This window comes from Phalacrocorax carbo, chromosome 7 (assembly GCF_963921805.1).
Source record: "Phalacrocorax carbo chromosome 7, bPhaCar2.1, whole genome shotgun sequence".
NCBI lineage: Eukaryota > Metazoa > Chordata > Aves > Suliformes > Phalacrocoracidae > Phalacrocorax > Phalacrocorax carbo.
Genome location: NC_087519.1, coordinates 16,423,529 through 16,446,493, shown reverse-complemented (window position 1 = coordinate 16,446,493; position 22,965 = coordinate 16,423,529). Strand labels below are relative to the sequence as shown.

Sequence of the window (22,965 nt, the reverse complement as noted above, 5' to 3'; positions counted from 1 at the left end):
TTCTTGTGCTCCAGCAACCCCTAGTTTTTCATTGCTTGTTTAGGCAGTATATTTATTTAATGTGTGCCTGAAGAATGCAGGTAAACTGATTAGAAGTAGATAGAAGAGATGAAACGTCGTTTTTCACTGTTAGATGAAGTGGGATTAAAGGACACAGGCTGGAAATAAAGTTGAGATTTTTTCAGTCATTTGAAAAATAAATACTACAAATCTATTTGCAAAGGGAAGGTCAGAGAGGAGGCTTATGGTAGCAGAAAACTCAGTTGTTCAGGATGTGTTAATTTGGCTGCTTAAGCATTATTAAGGAATAACAGGTCCACAAAATGGGCTGGATTTAGATGTAAATGGACATAACTTTGCTGAAGTTTATGGAGAAACACTGATTTATGCTGGGGAAAACCTCTTACATGTATTGCACTAAAGACATGTAGAGTGCAACAATTAATATGATATATGGTGAAAGAACAACTTGAAATTACCTTCCTTGTAAAATATGACTAAAATGTAGCCCCCACAAACAGCATTGCATTCTCGTTGCTATTGTACACACTGATATATGACCAAAATGGTGCTTGCTTTTACTGCTTGGTTTTACAGTTTTCAGTATGTTTAATTTATAGAATCAAGACAGGAAGTGCACTTACCTGATCTGCAAATCCATTTATGAGGGACAGATATGGAGCTGGATATGTTGCAAAGATATGTGCTGTTGCATTAGGTCCTGTGACTTCAAGTGATCCATTGCTGTACTCCATAAAGGCATCTGTAGAAGACAGCTGTTACCTGGTTGCACTTCTCCATAAACACCAGGTTTTCTAGGACTAGAATATATGTGATATGTCTATGCACTTCACATTCTCAACTGCAAAAAAATAGTTTTCTTCTGGGAGCATAGTTAACAGATTTGAGGTGATGTAGTAATTATACCCTCCTGTCTCATCTCTCCTCCTGTGCCTTGAAATACTTGCTTTATGTATCACAGCTTTCAAAATGGGGTTGTTTTTTCTACTGCTATATTTGGAATGATGCCCTGAAAAATGTATTGCATCCTGATTGTACTGTTGTGGATTCCCAGCCACCAGGAATTACTGCTATTCCATTCGCCAGGTGTGCAGTGACTTGTTTTGCGAATTAACTCTTCTAAAGGAGTTTGAATTTTTCTCTCTGCTTGGGCTTTACACCGAACTGATATGCTAGTGACCCAAGATGTGAGGGGAGAGGCTAGCCCTAAAACTTCAGTTCTTAGTATATTTAAGTTAGTGTATTTTTATATATTTTGTAAAGAAATATAGAGTAAATACATGTATATCTATGTTAGTCTATTTTAAATAGTATAATATGACTTCTGTGTTGGAATAATTTGCTGTGTTGCCAAGCCCTGAAGTATTAGAAATAGGAAGACACTAAGATGAAGCCCTCAAAAATCTGCATGGACTGACATGGATAACAAATGCTATGCCATCATTTCACTAGTGGATCCAGTCATGAGGCGATACTTGTGAGCAATGAAACAGCTCCCAGTCTCCCATGGAAGTCATGGTGAGGATGGTTAGCTTTTCGTAAAGCTACCAGATAAATCTATTTCTCCTTGCCCATTTTTTCTAGCTTTGCTTAAGGCCACAACACGGGTGCAGCGATCATTGAGTTCTTCACTTTGGTCAGGCTCTCTCATTTGTTGTGTCAGATTATTTTGTTGCATTTAACTATTAGAAAAAAAAGACTAGGAAAATTAAATTTCTGAGCCTTATATTCAGCAGCCTAGAATATCTATGCCCTCACTCTTTCAGGGGTATCACTGAAAATGAAAGCACATAGCTGAGGTATGCATGTATGGGGAAGTTGGAGGTGTTGAACTCCTATGTCTGTTTTTCTACCAGTGAGTTTTCAGTGGACCTCAATGAGTCCAGGACATTCCTGCAAGTTGCAGGAAGGAAAAAGTACAGAAAAGGTTTGGGAATTAATAAGAACTAGAGGAGGGCAAAGTACTTGAGCAGAGACAGGGATATGAGAAAATCCTGCACTCCTGAATAACAGGAAGAAGTCTTTAACCCTAGCCCCTAACCTTGGCTCACTATCCTGCTACTACCCTTTGGCAGAACACAGTGAATCCATACCCAGCCCCACATGCTTTTCGGTGTACTGCTGCATCCTGGCCACAGCCCTAATCTTGGCTGTCTGTCTTGAGGAAGTTTTAGATTCAGATGAAAATCCTGTTTGAGAATCTCAGTTTCCAAATTCTAACACTAACCCTCAAACAAACAACTCTACACACACCAAAACTCAAACAAACAAACCCTATTAAACCCAAAACAGTTACCAGATTTCCTAAAGATTTTTCTGTTCATGATTACTAATGGTACTGAACACCTAGCTGATATAAAATAGGCATTTCCATTTTCATTTTTTCTCTGTTGCACCTAGACCCAGCACTGTCTGGAGACATAAGAGAGAGGCTTTGGAAGACACAGGACTGGGACAGTAGAAGCAGAGTCTTGGAGTAAGTGATTTAAGCTACTGATCTGACTGAGTGGATTCATCAAGTCAGGGAGTCTGTTACTTGTGGCACACCATGTAAAAGAAATATGCCTCAAGGATAGGGGTAATTTTCTCCCCCCTTCTAGGATGTGACCCCTTTATCACTCTACCTGGAGTTCATTGCCCTGGAGAGCTACCTCTCTAGAGTGGTCTGAAGTTTAGTCAGGAGGGACTTGATCTCATATCCTGTAACCTCAGTGAACGACATTGGTGATACTTGCCTACAGGCACTTGGATCAGGTCTTTAATGTTTCTCATTTGCTTGGAAGATGAATAGCCCTATATCCTGGCTATTAAGTAATTTTAAATTCTTACTGAGAAATACATGATCTCAGAGTATCTGATTTCCCATGAATAATTTTTCTAAATTTCACAACATTTCCTGGAGTATTAGTATTTCAGAAAAGTTGTAGGATACCTGGGATGTTTGAGTCTTTCTTCCCACCACCCCCCAACCCCTTCAAAACCTTTATGCTTCTTCCTTTCTTCTTTATGCCTTTAGCTTCTGTCCTGCCATTAGCCTTGCATGAACAGTCTTCTGCCTGCTTGGCATTCATTGAAAAATTGGGACCTTAGAGACTGCTTGACCTCTAGTTTGTCCTGTGATCTTGTCTAAGGTGTACTCACCATAATAAATCCCAAAGACAGCTGCTGCTCCAACAAATGCTCCCAGGAGTTGTGCTAATATGTAAATTGGTAATTTGGTCCATTTTAATCTTCCAGTCACACACATGGCTAATGAAACTGCTGGGTTTACGTGACCACCTGAATAATAAATCACAAAATAAGTCATATGAATGACTCGGATACATAGGTGAAGGATTTGTAAAAATATGTGCACTATTAAGCACGAGACTAGCACATGCTTTTCTAGATGTTAATTTGCAAATAAATGCTGACTGCAATTAAACTGAAACAAGTTGGATGGAATTTGGGTGAAATGAATGGATGAAATGAGGGGCGGGAGGAAGCCCATATCCACCAAGATCCAGCTTCCCTCTTGATGTTTGCAGACTGCTGTCCTGCAGTATATAATCTATAGAGAACTTTTATAGGAAAAAGCCTAAATCTCCCTATTGGTTGTGATGGGAGTGTCCATCATTCTGCAGGTATTCTCTCTCCTCAAGGGCTTTGGCTTTTTATTTTTAAGGGAGGACTGGGACAGCAGAACATTAATTTAGTTTAGCAAGCACGTATTAACATTAAGGACTATTACTGGCTTGATCATATTTCATGAGGCAGATATAGACTACCCTGGATTTAAGTCATGTTTATGTCCTCATCTTCTGCCTGGGGTTACTTAGGAACTCAGTTTTCATGAACATAAAATAAAATAATGTTAAGGCTGTCCAGCTTTGTGCCGACTGTTGGTAAGCTATGCCTAGATGGGATCTGGGGACAGCAGTGTGTAGTTCTTCACAGGTTTTCATCAAGATCTTACACCCTCCAGAAAGGTCCACAATAAGGAAACTGATGAAGTATCTGTGCTGAAACAGAGAGTTCTATTTCCTGTGGGATTTCCTTCCTTTGTATTTAGGAGTAGCTACACTTAAACTCACACATGGAAAAGATTTCAGCAACACTGGAATTCTCTGTGACAATTTTAGTTTCTAAAATACATTTATTATTATGTCACATGCTAGTCACTTCCCTTTTGGAAAACTTCACTTTTTACAAGTATGTAGTTGATACTTGAGAAATACAAATTGCCAAATAAATGAACAGATGAAAGAGTACTCCATAGTAAAAATGGAGTAAACCCCAAGTTTTGCAAGGACAGAGCAGATCCATTGCTTACCTTCCAGGTAAAGTCTGATCTCATCTTGTATGGTTATCAGAAAAAATAGCCTTTGTCTTTAATAGCATGACCTTTGTCTTTCAAAGACTAGTGATGGAGAAAGGGCCTCTATGTACAGTTTCTGTGTTTGCTTGCACTTCAGGTCAGTGAGTCATTATCTTATGAAATCCAGGCACCTTTGATACATAATGAACGGACAAACACAGATAACAAGCTGTATAAAATCTTCTTTGCATCATTTCCAAAACTCTGACCTAATAGCACCAGTCTTGAATTGATTTTGAATTCCTCACTGTGTTTCAAATTCTTCAGCAGAGAGCAAACAGATGGATGGCACCTTATTTAATAGCCCTTCATGTGATTTTTGATAAATCGTTGTCTTGTCTTTTGTTCTTTACCCTGGCTGGAATGAATGATTTTCCTTTCTTTCAACACCTGATATTGTTCCCCACCTGTATATAATACAAGGTGATTATGATGGCCAGGACAATTCATAATAGTATTAGAGATGTCTGATTAACATTCAAGCTGGAAAGGAAAAGGCTAGTTGAAGGCTCTCATGCTGACATAGGGGAGTTAAAAGATTCTAGGTTCTTGTACTAGTGGTTCTTTCCTGCTTTTAAAAAAAAGTCCACATAGGACAGTGTGTTCCCCATTCTTTTTTAGTTGCAGTCATCATAGCCATGAGTTTTTTGAAATGTTAAGTTGGAAAAAATGGTGGGAAATTATCTAGATGTTGAGGAAAATTACATGGAAGAAAAGCAAAAAGGGGAAGTTTCTTACATAAAAAGGCTCAGATTTACCTAGTGTACAGACTATGTATTTTATGCTACAATAAATTCAGAATTTGATGAAGAACTGAGGCAAAATATATTAGCAGTACATAAACATGAGACTTCCTGGCCAAAGAGCCACAGAATTTTCTAACAAATTCGATATTCTGATATTCTAAAGTGTACACTAGGAATCATATGTTGGATAGTCCCAGCTTATTGAAATATCTGTTCCTATTCTTTCACAGGGAAAATGCACTGCATGCAGAACCCTTTGTTATGGGAAAAACACAGGAAGTACAATACTGCAACATCTGCAACTGCTCTGACCTGCTGAGATTGAACTCTTGTCTTCTATATAATAGAGATGAATAGCCCTTAAAGATGCAAATGTAGGACAGGTTAGTGCCTTTACAGGTTTGGTTTTTTGTGATATTGCATTAGAAGAGCTTACCTGCCTATATGTAAGCCAAAAGGTGTAGTTTAAAGTTGTTCAGATAATAAGAATGAACTGCTGAATTTACTTTGTGTGGTGTTAAGGAATTATTGTGTTTTGTTTCAATGACAGTGACAAGACTGCCTGTTTTGCAGTACCTTGAGCATTTCCTAATATGAATTTAGAGACCTCCTCATGCATGGTGTCTTTGTAAAAGTATTTGTAAAAGAGAAGAGAAATAGCCACAGCAATTTCTGCTATCGCAGCTAATTATAATGGTGTAGTTATACCTGGCAATATCCGCCCAGATTGACTTTACCCTCTTTATGAAGGGTAAGAAATGCCTTTACAAGAACTGGAGTACAAGGGCACCATTTTCTTTAAGAGGGCAATATAAACTCCACATACAACACAGAGTATTGTGTATTATAATACACAACACTGTGTATTATTACAACCCATCATTTGATATTTTAGAGTGAGATTTTAAAAGTTAAAAGCAGTTACACTAATGCTTCTGGTATTAATTTGGCCAAACTGAATGGTGGAAATAGGATACAAAGCACCATCCAATATGGTAGATGTAGACACTTATTAGTTAGCCCAGCAACAGACAAAAGAGAGATTCCTGACCAATACATATTGAGGAAATATTGTAACAGAAAAAAAGGGGCAGTACCTTGACAGTATATCATGGAATGTATCTATAGTACTGAATCTTTTTGCTGTTTCTGCTTTCTATGATCTGCTGCTTCTGTGAATAAACAGCAGGAGCAGACTTGCTACTGCCTATCATAGGACATGAAGACATAAATTGTACTCTGTAAGGTGAACCCCGCTAATGATACCCATTAGTGGGTGACTGCTGGATTCTCTGAGCTTTTCGATGTTATTTCCTCAAACACAATGCCTATGCTGTTCAGGATCATTTCTATTGACAGAATTTTCAAAGCAAGACCAAGCAGATTTCTGGTTTGCACAGACCACTTTCTGTAAAGGCCAGAGTTCTGCCAAGGTTTGCACACTGTAGCTTAGATCAGAATGAAAGATTTTGTCAAACACAAAGAGAAGGAAACAAGAAGAACACAAAAGATTTACTAGTGAAAATCTGACGCAGACTCTGCTTCAGATAATTTGCTTGTCATTGCTAGATACATGGTTGTTTATACCATGAAGTGGAATTAATTTAATAATCACAGAATCCCAGAATGGTGGGGGTTGGAAGGGGCCTCGGAGATCATCTTGTCCAACCCTCCTGCTTGAGCAGGCAAGAGTCCTACCAGCTCACACCAGAGCAAACAAGAATGTAGCTTTAAAACCATGGCAAAAAATGCTATATGAGAAAAAAATCACTTACCAGAAATGCCCCCAGACACATACACTGCTATGGTGACTGCTGTTGCAAATCCAACTGATACTGTCATGGGCCCACCATGGGCTCCTCGGCTAAGGACAGCCTGTCCCACACACCCACATCCAAGTGCCTGTATTTTAAAACAGAAATGTAAAACCAGGAGTGTGTCTGTTAAATGTTATTGGTTAGTTTGCAACTCCTGCTGCTGTCCAGGTATAGCTGAAAATGTTGTTAAATATTGAAACAATGCTAGAATTTGAGATTAGTGGCATGTGTGCCATTGTTGCCTTTGCTGCAATTAACATTAGCTTTTTATTTCCCCTGCTCTGTGACCAGGAAGAATGTCTGCTAATAAGGACCTTTCCCCCAGAAAACAGTTTTCAAGTACAATGGTGGGATACAGAACTTGGAGCCTGAATAACATCTCATAGCCTCCACAACAAATCTCTGCATCTGAAAGTGAAGATGGAATTAACTCTGTGTGGTAAGTTTTCAGTTCCAGATTGCTGTTATAAGCAATGAAAAAATTCCTATAAAAGTTTTGAAAGACAGTTCAAAAAGCTTTTAATGTTTAATGCTGAAATTCTGGAATGAGACAACTTTCTGGAGATTAGTGTGTGTTACTGTTAGGCTGCCTTAGTATCATATATTGCTCTATCAAAATATTTCACTGGCTCTGTAGACTGAACAACTAATTGAAGTGGGGATGCCTGAATAGCTCACATTGGAGTATGGATTTAAACTATCTTCCAGTGTATGCTTAAAATCATGTTCTAAAGCTTCTGCTTAGCTTCAAGCATATATTTAGGTCCTATTAAAGTCAGTAAGAAAGATTTTCAAAGGTACAAAAGGCATTTCGTTTAAGAAAGACTAGCCGATCCAATGCTGCCAGAAATCAATTTGTGTCTTTGAAAATCGCCTTTTTAAATATATGCCTAAGTGCTTTGCTGAATAAGGACCCAACACTCTAGCGATGATAAAAAATAATATCTATAGTCTGAACACTTAGAGTCTCTGCAACTTTAAGTGATCTGAATCATATAATTTCTGCAGTAAGACTAGATTTATCTTGAGCAACCTTAATTACTTTGATGTTAAATTATATATAACATACATTCCTCCTTTGCTGGTACATGGGAATCTGATATTTTTTCTTCCTATAAAATCACTCCATTTTAGCCTATGCAGTTTCTTTGGTTAATCTCACTGCTTCACTTCAGTGTCCTGCCATTTCTGTGTGTCACCAATGACTGTATTGCAAATATTCTTCCCAACTATGCATATTTGAATACATAAAATTAGTTATTTTAGAAAGGCTTATTTTCAGTTGCAAGGCAATTGCATTCAGAAACTGCGAAGTAATAGGAAAGTCCCTCCTGCCTTAGAAACAGACAGTGGCAAAAAGATGGTGATTGAGGTCTAACAAGCAAGTCCTGCAATATAGTCCTGCAATATAAACAAGCAAAGTCATACTTTTTCCAGCCTTTCCCCAAGCGTTTTAACAAAACCAAAATGTGATAGAAAAGCTTTCAATAAAATTACACTTTTAACCAGCTTTGCAACGCAGATGAAGTTTCTGTTATAAAAGCACCCTGAGACTGTGTCATATACCAGGTGCAGTTCTTGCCTTGAGGTTATAATCATGCAAGCAAGCAAAACAATGTCTGGTGCCAAAGTGTTACAGCTGTTGGGATATGTAAGGGTAGGGTGGTGTTAGATATCAGTAGTTTATTGGACTATATAATTGAAAATTACAAGACATATTCCAATCTGCAAACTGCTATGCAGTGGATGACATATGCTTACATTAGGCGCTCTCTCATTGCTACTAGAATCACATACCCAGCAATTCAGATGGTAAAGCTCAAATGAACATACAGATATAAAACCAAAACAAAATACATTTTATTTGTTCACAGCTGAAATTACATGTTTGTTAAAAATTTCATGTGAGACAATTCTACTTATCATGTATTTATATGTTTAATTAATCTGGAAATAATGGATATGTTGGAAATTATAAAGTTTAAGATTAGGGCACAAGTCTAGAGGAGGTGGAATTAGCACGCTCTAGCCTTCATTTTCCAGACTTCTCAGAGGGAGTATTCCAGAAATTGCACCAAGCAAGATTTCAGGAAAGATACGGCTCAGACACGGCGTAAGTTCAGTAGGCTGGTGTGGGGCCCTGTGTACACTGGAGTGCAATTTGCAATCAAGTGAGCCATTAGATCTAAAAGTATGAGCTTGTGTTCTAAAATGTCATAGACAAAGTTTTGCAGATTCAGAGAAAAGGTCGTTCTTTTGAAAATACTACCCCTTCCTGTAAGGACGATGAAAACAGAGAACAGGAGATGGGACAGATGGGTATAGAAAGGAATAAGGCACAGAAACTACATCTGTTTATATTTACTACAAATTTGCATGAAGAGGGAAGGAAATAACAGAGGGAGGCTGTGGCCTGTGTTCCCTCGTTACCAGAATTGAGGAGAATCATACAGAAACAGCTGTGTAGTCCTCTTGCATAATAGCTTCTGCTCTGCACGTCATCAGGAAATATGCAGCTTCAAATGTTCCGTTTTTGTGTTAACCAGTCTCAGAAAACTAAACGTACAAGCAAGAAGGCATACAAGCCAGCTTGAACCCAGTTGCACTGGCTTCTTGCTTGGTGGACATTGGTAAATGACTGCTTGCTCTTGTACGATGAGTGAACACTACTGCAGGCACAGTCGGTGTGTGCCCATTCTGGGATGGGGAAACTGGTAACAACCTGCAAATCTGAACCATGTTATGGTAATACTTTCTCCACATGCTGTCATTTTAAGAAGGAGAGAAAAAATTTTCTTATACCTACTGTAGCTAGGTTGACATAACTGGAAACTATCATCTAATCATGTAATTACATGAGCAGCAATTTAATACCCTGTGAATCTTTCCTTGGCTGAGTTAAGGCCAACTAGATCATCAACTTGTAACTAAATATGGTAAGTTTCTAGGCCAAGCTCAGCCATCAGCTGAACCCACACAAACTCATTGATTGAAGCACATGGAGTTGATGGGAGTTTAATTTACAGTAGAATATAGCCACATCTCTCTATCTTATGTTACCAGGTTTTCGTATTAGCAGTTGTCTATAGCCTGATCTGCTTAAATTTACTAGAGTAGCTTCATTACTCACTTTTTGTTCACAAGTAATTAGATTACTGTGATAAATAACATGTTTGGGTGTGGGATAGCTGTCTGCACATTCTCTGCCAAAATACTTGCTTCATAGACATTAGATCCTTCTCTTTGTCTTGGGTAACAAGGCTAATGTTAGGAAAGGCAAACAACTGGCTTCCAATGAGCATAATGCCCTGTTACTCCCTGGAAACTTGCAGAAATTTCTCTCTCTCCCACTCATTAGAGAAACTAAAGAGCCTTTTGCTTCCATCTGTGCTATTTTCAGGGCTTTTGCAAATGCTTGTAATAGCATTTTTCAGTGTAAATAGGATTTCCTGCAAGATCTGAATCCAGAATTTTAGGGATTCTATTTTTCTACCTGGCCTGTAAGGCTTTAGACATCTTAAAGCAGAACGCTTATATAAAAAAGGCCCCTTCTTATCAAACAGATCTGGTGCTAGGGTGCATTCATAGCCATGCACTCTTACTACATTAAAGAAGCAGCCAAGTCTCCTGCTTTTTAGCAGTGTGGAGACAATGATATCTGTTTTGTTATACATCACCAGCTGCCAAGCTGTGGTAAATTACATACCTACAGGGGGTACCATAGTTGTCCCTGCAGGCAGAGTATGGTCTCAACGGCTGCATAACTGTTGATGCTCTACACAAATACAAGAATTCAATATGTTACAAGGAATACAGAGTCAGCAGTTACAAAAAAGAAAAATAATATTTTAGTTAGAAGCTGTACACTTTCAATCAGGAAATGATAGAAAAATAGCTCAGATTTTCTGTTTTAGTCCGTTTTCAGGACAGAACCATGCTTAAACAACCACAGCTAGTTATGAAGAATCTCCAAGGATCCCTCCACCAATTCACAGTTTTCTGTAGGGATGCCTTTGTTCAGAGAAGGCAGCAACCCTGCCCCTTTCCCACGCCACACTCCCACCTATGTTCTCCTACTGTTCCCCAGACAGGCATTTCCTGCTAGCCTGAGACTTGTCTGCTCCCCTTTTTCAGACTGGACGGACCTGCAGCGCTGCTTTGTATTCTGCTGCGTGCTTACTTTCCTGTGCACTGCTGCGAAGGGGATAGGCTCTCAGGGGCAGCGCAGTGTGCTAGGCTCAAGCTGTGTGCTTGCGGTGAGTGTCCTTCTGCTATCCTACAGTTACCTTTTCCAAGTCTGTGGATGCAGAATGATATTGCTGAGACACTCGCGGACACGAGAGCAAGCTCTGGTATTTCACTACTTAGGGAAACCTCCATGACTTCTCCAAGCAGCCAGACTTAGTAGGCCCTTAAAAGCAGGGATACAGGCAGGAAGCATGAGAGAGGCCTTTGGGGGTTGGGAGAAATGGCTGCATTTGCCCTTCACTGCAGGTAGGGATCTTGTTGACTAAAATTGCCGATGAAAATATTAGAGGATTGTTTGTGTTTCTTTGTAGTCTTGTACAGTTCCTCCTGTCCCCATTAATATTTCCATATATGGTTAGTTTGGGTGTTGCTTATGAAAGTATTAAATATACTTTTCAGATAAGAGGCTGATTACTAAATTGAGGGTGTCCTTCTAAAGGTCTTTAATTTGAAGTGTATTTTAGAGCTCACTTTCATTTCCAATCTCTTTATTTATAAAACAAGTCTGCTGAAGAATTTATCTGTTCCATTTCATAATGGATTAGAAACTCTTTCCATCAGAGCCATATTTTTGCTGGTTTTGTATTATGCAGGGCCTTAATGCAGAGTGGGATCCTAAGCATTCTTTCAGTAGGGGTGGTAATGCTAACAGAAACAAAAATAGAAACACGTTAGATCTAAAATTCAGGGCATTAGCTCTGCAAGAATTCAAGTTGCAGGAAGCTTTTGTTCTTCCAAGAAAGAGCAATCTTCATCTAATTGAATGTTTAATATTTGCTATCTTTTGTTAAATCAGATAGCACTTGAAATTTTTAAGGTGAGATAAAAATACATCTTACCCATCAAGTAATTTTTAAATACTTTAAAAACATGGCTCTTATTTTATCATTAATGAAATATTTTGGTGGGGATGGGGATTTCTGTACATTATGATTTAATCAAACTTGGACTGATAAAAAAATGGCTATATCTGTTCTCCTGATGATCTCCTGGGACACAACCAATATCCTCTTGGGTTCAAATGGTTTTTCCTTTTTTTTTTAGACCTGCTATCTAATAAAATAAGGGTTTGGAAAAAACCCTTATCATTTAGTTAATTAAATAGTATGGACATAAGCCTTAAAATGATTGCCATTTTGAAACCATTTTTTTAAATGACAGAAGGCATTACTACTTGGAGACATGAATATAAATTTAATAAGGCTTTGGATGGATTGTGTATGTAAAACTTAAAACATATAAAGATCTGGTTCAAATCACTCTGTGGGAAAAATACAGTGAAAATATTGAGGGACAGACTATGCTGTGCTATATAAGATGATGCTTTTAAATTTTTATTATTGCTTTTGCACATGCAATAGGAGACAAATAAAAGCTTGAAATCACCTAGAGAGAATGCAAAGGTCTGAATTCTCTCATATTTTATTATGATGAATATTGCATTCTTGGTCCTGAAATGCTAAAATGCTTTTTCTTTCTTGAATTATATAGGGCAACTGGCTCAAGTCAGTTCCTTCAGTGAAGATTGCTTTTATTTTCTTACTAAGTTTTAGAAATTAAGGAGAGAAAGGAAATTAAACATTCTATATTCAGATACAAACTTTCAGGAGTGAAACATGGCTCCTTGCAAAAGGGCTAGGAAGAAAAGACTGGACAAGGGAAGAAAATCTTACCTAGTAACTTCTTGAGGAGAGAAAGAGCATTTCTTGAGGAGAAAAAGAGCCTATTCAGAAGCTGCTTCCCTCCCAGGTTACTCATTTATTCTTGAGCTGAGAAGTGCTTCTCTGCGTTGCATCCTACACCAACTGAAAAGATTAAAATCTTCCTAAACTCTTAAAATGTGTTTAGTCTCTGTAACGGTGCTTGGGGAATTGTACCATTCGGAGAACAGTGCAGGAGTGGACTCTGCAGTTTCTGAGAAAGGAGGTTTTCTGTCCTCTCTTGGGAGTGTAAAGGTACATGTATCTTTTCTTTTACTCTTTCCTTTGGGTCCAGAAATAGGGTGGCTGGATCTTTGCTCTGCGCTTATGGTTCGAGGTGCATGGTTCTGAGTAGTTAAAACCTCAGTATATTCCCTTCCTAAACTGTCCTCTCTTGGAAAAAAAACCAGATTAATGCTTTTATTTGTAAAGAAGATTTTGAGGAATGGGTTAGAGGAACTGAGTCAAATTTGCCTTTAAACCAGACCATGGATTGGAAAGCTCAGTAGAGTTCACTTCTAGCCGGAATGGTTTATTGAAGTGTTGAGATCACCAAGATATCAACTCACTGCATGGCATGAACTGCATTTATTGTCTTATTCTGTTCTCCAACTGTTTGTGACGGTTTTAAAGAGTTACTGATTTTATTAACTTTTTTTTTAATTTGGTGAAACTTTTGAACAAACTGCCTGTAAATTTGTGTCTGTAAAATGTAAATTAATGTTTTGCACTCACAGTTGCACGTTGGAAGGATGCAAGTCTTCTGTGAGGCTCAGGGAGAGTGCCTACATGTCAGTCCTATAGATGCAAACTTTCTGGAAAGAAAATGCATCTACAGAAAAAGGTCTTGGAAAATTAAATTCAACTTACTGGAACCTCCTAGTTAAACAATGAGAGCTGAGTTATGTGTTGGGGCTGATGTTGGAGAGATGAAGATAATTCTCTTAAAACTTTCATGCAACACAGAACGTCTGAGTCACCTGTACGTTTAAAATGTCATATACTGGAAAACCTAAGTTTGTATTGGAAACAAAAGATTTCCTGTGACTTTTCAGAATTATTTGCTGTAATAAACATTTCAGGGTAAAAGGAAAATTACGTAACGTTCCTTTCAGTTCTTTCACACTGCTAACTATTCAGAGTAATTAAAAAATTACTTCAGGGAAACAGAAATGTTGTCTAGAAAAAGAAATGTTAATTGATTTTATAACAGTAAAACTATAGAAATAATACCAGTGTGCAAGAACACCTCCTTAACCTCAGCACAACTAAGGCTCTTCATTACCGTTTTGACTTCTGTTTGCAATGCTGATTTAATATAGTAGCAGGAAAGAGGAAGAGTTTGCACATCTTCAGCAGAACCATTAACAAAATTTCATGCTGTCAAAATATATGTAACTGATACATTTGCAGAAACAGAAAGAACTCTGACTTCGTGATGACAGGGAAATGAAGCATCTTATAAAATGAGTGGTTTTGGTCTGGAAGTGCAGGATTAAATTCTGCAACATTAGATTAATGAGTGACTTCTATTATCTATTGGTTGTGCTACAGTATTGCTGCTAGAGACCCTAGTGTATAGATCTCTCTGACTTAAGAGACACTTCTGAGAGTGCAGACATTGCTAAGGCCCATGGTATTTGTAGCATTACATAATATTTAAAAAAGCTGTTGAGTGACATATCAAAATACCAATTATAAATATGTTTTAATAACCTTTTTTATCTAGCTTGGACAAACATAAGTTCACTATCTAAGAGCTAATTATATGAGATTGTATACTCCAGGAAATTCATTGCGGATGGCAAACAAGGTAGCTGTTAGAGGCTACTGCTATTTACTTTCGTACCTTAAACAAAACTTACTGTAAGCAATTTCATCCTATATAAAGAAAGAGTCTCCCTTTCAAAAAAATTTAAAACACAAAGTTTATCTTTGTCTAAAATTTCTAAGTAGTAATTTTGTATTAAACACTAAAGACTTATTTAAGGAGTAAATGATCAAAAGCTACGTTTGCTTTCATGAAATAACATTGTATAAAGAGGATTCTAATGCACATTTGGAATAAGGGATATATTATTGTACAGTATTGTACTTAGCATGCACTGGAACATAGGGCCACAAAAAGAAATATAGAAAAGCTGCTTAAAATTTAATCTTCTGGACTGAGCAAATCCATGTAATGTCATGCTTAAAGATTTTTTTCAGGCTAGACGAAACTCCCCAACACAGCAGGAGTCATAACTTAGATAATGAAGTGGTCAGAATATGAAAACAAGACAAAAAGATTTTGATGAGCAAAAGATAAATAGCCTTCTTTCTCATTAGTTGGACTATTTGCAGTGTGGGGTGTCATGCATTTAATTCACGCTCATGCACTGCACCCCCTACACGCAGACAAACATTTGCTTCAGTGGGAGTTTTGCAAAAGGCTCCTCACCTCTAGCTGGAGACTAAGCTTTGTGATAGAAGTACATATACTACTTGTCTTTATATGCTAAATGGAAGCCTGTGCTCCATTTCAGCAAGGAATTGTACACTGCTCTGGCTCCTGTGCAGCTCATTTATGGGAAACTGTGTTTAGCAAGGTGCTGTTGAGAGTGAAACTGATACACAGACTATGTTAGGTGAGCAGTAGCCGGTAAAGGAAGACACATGGCCCATTTGACTTCTCTTTCTGGAACTGTTCCAATTCAGATATACTTAATGGCATAAGCCAGAGTAAATCCCATTTTGCTTGAGAGCAATGCAGCCAAGTTCCAAAAGGGAAATATGGAGAGAAGGATGACTAAAAGCACAGAGGCCGTTTGATAGGTGAGACTCACTAAAAAGTCACATAAACCATCTATCTGATGCAGCATGGCTTCTTGACTCATTTGTGCTGGCACCCAGATGTTGTTCCCCAGAGTAATTCACAGGAGCCCCAGGAGGAAATGTACTGAACCGGGAGACATGTTGGAGAATAAAAGCTCTCCACAGAGCTCTTTCTCAGGGGCAGCCCCAGCTACAGAAGGTTGAGGCTGTGCCAGAGGCTGGGAAACGTGTGTGCGCACTGGCCTCTCAGCCACCATGGTACAAATGGGCTGGTGTTCTCCCACTTCAGGGACCTGTTGTATAGGTGTAAGCTGGAGGGACTGGTCCCACTAGTTGGTTCCAAACACACTGTGTAAAACCTGCATTACTCAGTATTCATTTCCTGGAAAACAGTTGTTTCCTTTTCAAATGTTCATTGAAAACTTCATGGGTAGATGGTGTTTCTTGTGGATATTTAGTCTAAATTACAAAAGGCACTAATTGTGCCTTCAGGTTGGGGGTTTACCACATGACAGCACCAAGGTAAACGCAAGAAACGAGCAGCAGTTTACCAATAACCTGCAAATATAATTACCTAGCATAGTGTGTGCTCCTCATTGCCTGGACTGCAAATATAACTTAGTTACATTAACACTGCATCACTCTGTTTTATAGAAATTACATCAGAAGTGAAGTGCAACTTTTTTTCTTAGCTTTATGGAACCTTCAAAAGTGAATATGATATATTTCAAGACAGTAACCAAAACCTCAGTGTAACCAAAACCACATGGAATTTGCATTTGGTTATGGACTGTAGATTTTGGGGTTTCTGCCCCAATTCTTTTTCCAGAGCATAAATAGAGAAGCTGTGTTATGCTTTGGGGAATAATTCAAGGCTTGATACTGAAAGAAATCTTGTTCCCCCAGCAGAATAGGTCTAAGAGTAAAATAGCCTAATCACTAGCAGGATTACCCAGACAGGCGAAAATACCTGCAGCTCTGTATACCATTGGATCCGCCTATACAGCAGTGCACTTCCCGGTTCCTAGAGTTTAGTGTTCCTCACTGAACCCTCAAAGAGGTTGAAATCAGATGCTTTGAGAAGGAGAAAGAGGGGCTCACACAGGCTATGTCTGTATTATCGAGTCATGCAGTGCAAGCAGCTGGTTCAGCGAACCTGACTATGGATTTCTCAGGAGGGATTATTTAGGTGCATCTCCAGTCTGATCCACTGGAATGACCACCCATTAATGGTCAGCACATTTGTTGTGATTCTGGAGCTTACCTTCCACTTTAGTGTAATCTGAAAAGAATTCAGTTTACGTGCTCTGACAATATGCTGCAAGACAAACCATGGCATATTAAGTAGGGATGACCAAGAGATGTTATACAAACTGTATACCAGTCACTTTCTCAAGGCTTGCTGTCTCACATCTGTTCAACATTGCAGGAAGATCCCTTCTCACCCCCAGATGAAGGCTTGGTTTTTTCCTCATGAGCAATTTTACCTTCTAGATGTCCTGAAATTAATCTTGGCGTTTGTAGATTTTTCAGTTTGGCAAATGCTGCAAGGCTTGGGAGTTACCAAAGATGGTAGTTTAAGCTCTTAATAGTATGTGGTCTGTGATGTTGTTCTCAAAAAAAAAAAAAAAAAAAGATGATTTGGGGGAAACAGATTTTCACCCAGCTAACTTCCAGAGGTGCTAGGTTGGTTGCAAATTTAGGTATGGTCAATTAGCATTGACTTCCAGATAGACCCTTTTGGTAATAGAAAGGTTTGTCCCTGCCTTGCTGCCTGGTGCAGGTGCTCCCCACAGGCTGTAAAACCCATCACAGTGACATGAAATGGCTTTCAGCAAAGATCTGAATCAACTGTACTATAGGTCGTGAACTCTTGTCTCACTTTCACTTTGTAATATGACTAAGACATAGTAATAACACGGTGGAAGAAAGCTATCCCTTTTTGCATACATGGTGTCTGTTTTTCAAGGATTTCTGCCCTCTGACTTACCAGGGTGCCCCTTTCATTAACTGCAATTTAAGTTAAGGTTTTAATATTTATCTGTTCTTAAAGAGAAACTACTTAACAGCTGACACAGCCTAAAAGCAATAGCAATAAATAACAGCAGAAAAGTTAGTTTCTTCACAATAAATGCTTTGTACTGTCTCTAACTTGTACAGTCCAAACATAAATCGAGGTATCCAAGTACTGAGAAATCTGCAGTTTAATCCATGTGAGGCTACTCTCTGCTTTAAGCCAAGGTTGACATTAGAAAGGATAACATAGAATTGAGAAACTCAGATTACCAACAACTATTTTGTGGCTTCATTTTCTACTATATTCAGACGGTGAATATACTAGAAAATGGGCTCTGGGTTTGCATTTCCTTCTAGTCTTGTGCAGCAGCACATTAATAGCATTTGCAGCCCAATTTGCACTTTAATATGGTTTCTTCACTTGCTTAATTGTATTAATGGAAAGAGGAGGATGATTTTGTGGTGAGGACACAGTACTGGAAGTCAGGTGATCTGGGTTATATTCAGAGTTCTGCCACAGGCTTCCTGTGCTGTCTGCTGTAATCAGGTTTGCTAATATATAAAATGAAGATAATGACATTTCCTCTCCTTACCAGGGTGTTGTGACACTTAATTCATTAATGTTTGTGAAGTGCTTTGTGCTCCTTTCTTCTAAATGTGCTCCTTACTATAATGTCTTATGGATGGTATTAAATTTGAGAATAATATTACTTTAGTACCTGTGCACTTCAGTTGGCTGAAGTGTAGTAAAGATCATTATTTTCATGTATTTTATGAGCTACTGGAATTTTTTAGATGACTTACTTGAAATTTAGCTAATATAGTTACAGTTATAAGTTATAGTTACAGTTATAAGCCTGCTTCTTATTTTTTCTTTCCTTTCACTATGATGAAATATTTAGCAATAATCAAGAATGTCTTGCTCAGACTAAAAGAAGGAAGAGAGAGTTTTGCATAAATACTCTAGCTGCTTGACTTCTCGCTCTGCTACTGAGCCTGCTGTCTACCCTGGTAAATCACCAAACAGCTCTGTGTCCCAGTGCAAAATGCACAGAAAAACCGAGCAAGAAATTAAGTGAAAAAAAAAGCCTGGGGATATGAAAATGGGGAGTTTGGTGTTTACCTAAATTGCAGCAGCATGACAGGACTAAGCAACTTTATAATTTATGTAGTACAGTTAAAAACAAAACAAAAAAATACTTAACTTATAAAATATCTGAAGGTTTGGCAATAAATTCACTACAAATCTCACAGCTAAGTTTCTATATTGCACAGGAAAATAACTCAGCTAAAATTCTATTAACGTGCAATACAGTACATTTGTTAAAGCAAATGGAAGTTGTGCATAGAAGTGAAAGTGGAATAAACAGCTGAGTTTTTAAAAAACAGTAGGAAGAGTATTATTAACATTCATTGTGCATATCTGGATTTTTCAGAATGTGGTAGTTCACTGAAATTCTGTTCCTATATGAAATAAAATGCTTAAAGGTATCTGCATTTCATAGCCAGTGATATTTACATCAGGTGAAGAAAGGAATTACAAACTTACCGTAAATAGAAGCAACTAATTCAAGACTGTACAATGTTTGTCAAGCAGTAACTACGCTGCTGGTACAATACAAGAAAAAGCTTGCATGTCCCCTTACAAGCACTGTCCAACATTAGATTAGTAGGAAGAAAGGAAAGCAGCTGACACTTACTATCAATATAAAAGTTCCCAGGAATTCTGAGAGGGCTTCTTTAACCAAGCGGTTCTTCAAGGCAAATTTCTCCTTTAAACTCCTTTTGCTTTTCCGGCTCATTTTGGCTTCCTCCACTGCTTTGGTGCCCTAGTTACAAATACACACAAAATTTGCTTTGTAATCGTCCCTGTTTCAGCTGAACTTTGACACTTTTACTTATACATTGAAATATGATATTTCATCTTGTACAGCCAGTGAAATCATCTGACTGCAGGCACTGACAGAACTAACTCAACATGCCCTAACAATTCATCATGAGTTTTCCATCCTGTGCCTTCTCTGAGTACACTTCTATTTATACTGTTTTGATAATACCAGTAAGTTCCTGATCAGAACTCTTCTTTTTTCTTGCAGAATGGATTAATCATTACCTTTCCTGCTATGTTACTTTTTTTTTGTAAAAATAAATAAAATGTTGTTCCTGTCATGGTGATCAAAAAGAAAAGCAAAAAGAGAAACCACAAAGTAAGGAACCAAAATACGGTTGAAAATTTCTCTCTGACCTAGATTGGGGTTTAGACCATGCTACTATTGGCTGTCCAAAAACTTTTCAAGGGGAGGTTATAAAAGAGAGTGAGTGCTTGTTAAAATGCTGTGCTCTGTCCTGTAAACAAAAGCTCCTATCTTGCCACTTCTGAGGGATTTTAATGGTTAATGAGGAATCTTACCTTGGTGTGCAGTATGTTGAATTTGTATATTCACTCACAATACTTCTTTTAGACTAAATGTCTTGCTCTTTAGTGACCCATCCTATTAACAAAAGAGCAATGAGGCAGAATAAATTAGGAACATTTAATGAAATCTGCTTCGGCCCAGTGGCTCCCTATAATGGAGTATAGGCAAGTGGGGCACTGAGTGACTCTATGTCTCCAATATGTTTAGCTTAAAAGTGCATAGGTGCTACAATATGAAGCATTATATTATTTTCCATAGTCTTAAGACATGAAGTTGCTGAATATGTCAAAGAATTAGACCTCCTAGAGAAAAATATTATGCTCTTAATCTCTTACATGTCTTGAATGGTTTTAGCATGCTCTTCCTTGTCTCAAGCTAGGGCCCAATGCATGTTCCCTGCAGCTGTAGTCACCTTACCACCACCAGTTTCATCCCTTAACCTCCCAGTTCACCCCCACAACCCAATTTTAATCCTTAACCGCTTCTCCATGTCCTTTTACTCACCTTTCTCTACCCGTGCATTCAAATACCACTCTGCCTTTAGCTGGTTCAGAAAATGCTGGCCTGCGGAAAGCCACATAGCTGATAATTAGATGAATCCGTCTGTACTGGTGCTGCACAAGTCAGGTGAGCACCTATGCAGCAGCAGGCACACTCTGTTGTAGGAGTGCTACAGGTCCTGCACTACAGGCAGCTGGGAGCTGCCTCTGAGAAGCCCCTGAAAATAGCCTGTGTACAGCAGTTTGAAAACCTTTACCCTGCACCACTGCAAAACAAAGATATTCAGGACCTTAATTATCACAGCATGCTAAATTGTATGTTTATTATGTTTGTGAGAGGAGTCTTTCAGAATTATGTATACAGTACAACTGAGGGAGGATGCTAGGGAGGTCATTCATTACAGCAGGAAAGAGATAAACCACTTTCTCTTTTTCCAGGAAAATGAGAAATAAACACATACGTTTATGAAAGCAATCTTTAGTTGTTTGTCCATAGCAGTTCTTTCTCTTACACAGATGCAGGTCTCCCTCATGAAGTAGTTTGCAGATCCCTCATAGTTTAGTCTCAAAACAGGTGTGAAGGCATTAATACTATGTTTCAGGTAACAATAGGGCAATAACAAATCAGAAACTAACCCCTACTCATTTGTCCAAATCTTGTTGCCTTCCTTATAACAATTTTCTGGCTTTACAGACAGGATGCAGGACACAAGGTAGAGATCCGACACAAATATGTATTTTTTACCTTTCCTTTCTTCAGATTTTCTTCAATACTTTATAGAAATTACATGATTTAACTCCATTAATAAGAACTGTGATGGTAAGTTAGACCAAAGTTCCTCCTCAGTTCCATAACCAGATTCAAGCAGATGCTCTAAGAAAGTATAGAAGAACAGAGTACACATGAGATGATTGCTGCCTTGGCAAATCCTTACACCTTTTGACAATTGGCAATCTAATGTTACTGCTACACTTTGGGATTATTTTCAATTAGAAAAGGGGGCAACATAGAAAATTTGAATTAAGTTTCTCCTTTCATTGTATTCAGAAAGAGGTTCTAAAGATATTTCCCAAATCTGACAAATATGTATGTAGTATTACAAGAAAGGCAAGTCAAATGTAAAGATAAACACCATGAAATCTTTGACCTTAATTACAAACCCATGTGATGCCTTTTAGTCACATGCAGTGCATCACCTGGTTGAACAATGGAAAGGAAATACACTGTGATTACTATTTTCTGCTGGTCTCCCTCAGCTGGGCCCCTCTCCCAGAGTCATAATGGTAAAGATACCAGCAGTGCCATCCATAAATATCAACAGCTGTGGCATCTGAGATAAGAAAATGCAGACATCCTTCAAAAATGGAAGTTGTGTACAAGCAAGGAGCATAGAAAAAGCATAATCTTTGTCATATTAAATGTAGAGCTACAACAGAGCTGACTGAAAAGGTTTTAAGATTTTGACAAAAATGTGGAAGTAATAATATAAACTTCCAAATTCCATTACCAGAAGACTCCTGCAAGGCAGTAAAAAAAACTATAGAGAATGTAAGTATAGAAGAAGTATTCATGGTGGCTAACTCTACAACTAAAAAACTAAAAGAATTATTTGCCTTGCTAAAGAAAAAAACTTTAGGTTTGGTGTTTAGGAGCGTGACGTCCTAAAATGAAGTGTCAGGAGGAAAGACTTCAAGAGAAATTGGTAAGTTAAACAGTAACTAATTACTTAAGCTGTGCAACGTGTCTGCAAAGGGATTCAAATGTTCAGCTACTCAAGCGCTAGTGCCAGTGGGTTGTTTTTTGGCTGAACTTGATCCTAATGCCAGCAAAATAGAACTTAAGAAATGTACCACTGATCCACTGGCCTTTCAAAAGGGTTCTCCAAGGGTGATCATGGGAAGTACAAAACTGTCAATGTGCTTCTATGCCAGGAAAATAGAAGAACTGTTGTAAAGAATAAAATCAACAGACACACAGATAAAGCTGTTACTCTGTAGAAGCATCAAATGGATTCTGTTAAGGGAGGTTATGCATCACAAATCTATTGGCATTCTTCAAAGACATCAAAAAGCATGCTGATATTATTGTTCATGCTTGAACATGTAATCAGTGTAACTTTAGATTGCAAGACTAAGACCTTTGGGACCCTACCCCAAGGCAGTCTTAATGAACTATTTCTTCTCTTCACCTGGATTCAAGCAGAGCAGGAATTCATACAGTGTATATAACCTAACCATTTTTTATAATAATTGTGCTGGTTTTGGCTGAGAAGGAGTTAATTCTCCTCACTGTGGGGGTCGCCTACCTTTCCAGCTTCCCGCGCTCTGC

General features: G+C 38.2%; 1 protein-coding gene across 3 annotated transcripts in view; it reads right to left on the bottom strand.

Moving 5' to 3' along the window:
- Nucleotides 1–20,810, bottom strand: part of AQP9 (aquaporin 9) — a 28,435-nt gene extending 7,625 nt beyond the window's left edge. Inside the window, exons 1-6 of one of the 3 annotated variants that reach the window (XM_064456511.1) lie at nt 20,641–20,810; nt 20,130–20,211; nt 19,420–19,548; nt 6,900–7,026; nt 3,163–3,300; nt 645–763 (exon numbers count right to left, since the gene is read on the bottom strand). In XM_064456511.1, the coding sequence (XP_064312581.1) occupies nt 645–763; nt 3,163–3,300; nt 6,900–7,026; nt 19,420–19,521 (486 nt within the window). In that variant the 5' untranslated portion in view covers nt 19,522–19,548; nt 20,130–20,211; nt 20,641–20,810. Of the gene's footprint in view, nt 1–644; nt 764–3,162; nt 3,301–6,899; nt 7,027–10,647; nt 10,717–19,419; nt 19,549–19,832; nt 19,936–20,129; nt 20,212–20,640 lie in introns of those variants that run through there. The other 2 variants (XM_064456510.1, XM_064456512.1) reach the window with 2 other exon arrangements.
- Between the last annotated feature and the right edge of the window lie 2,155 nt (nt 20,811–22,965).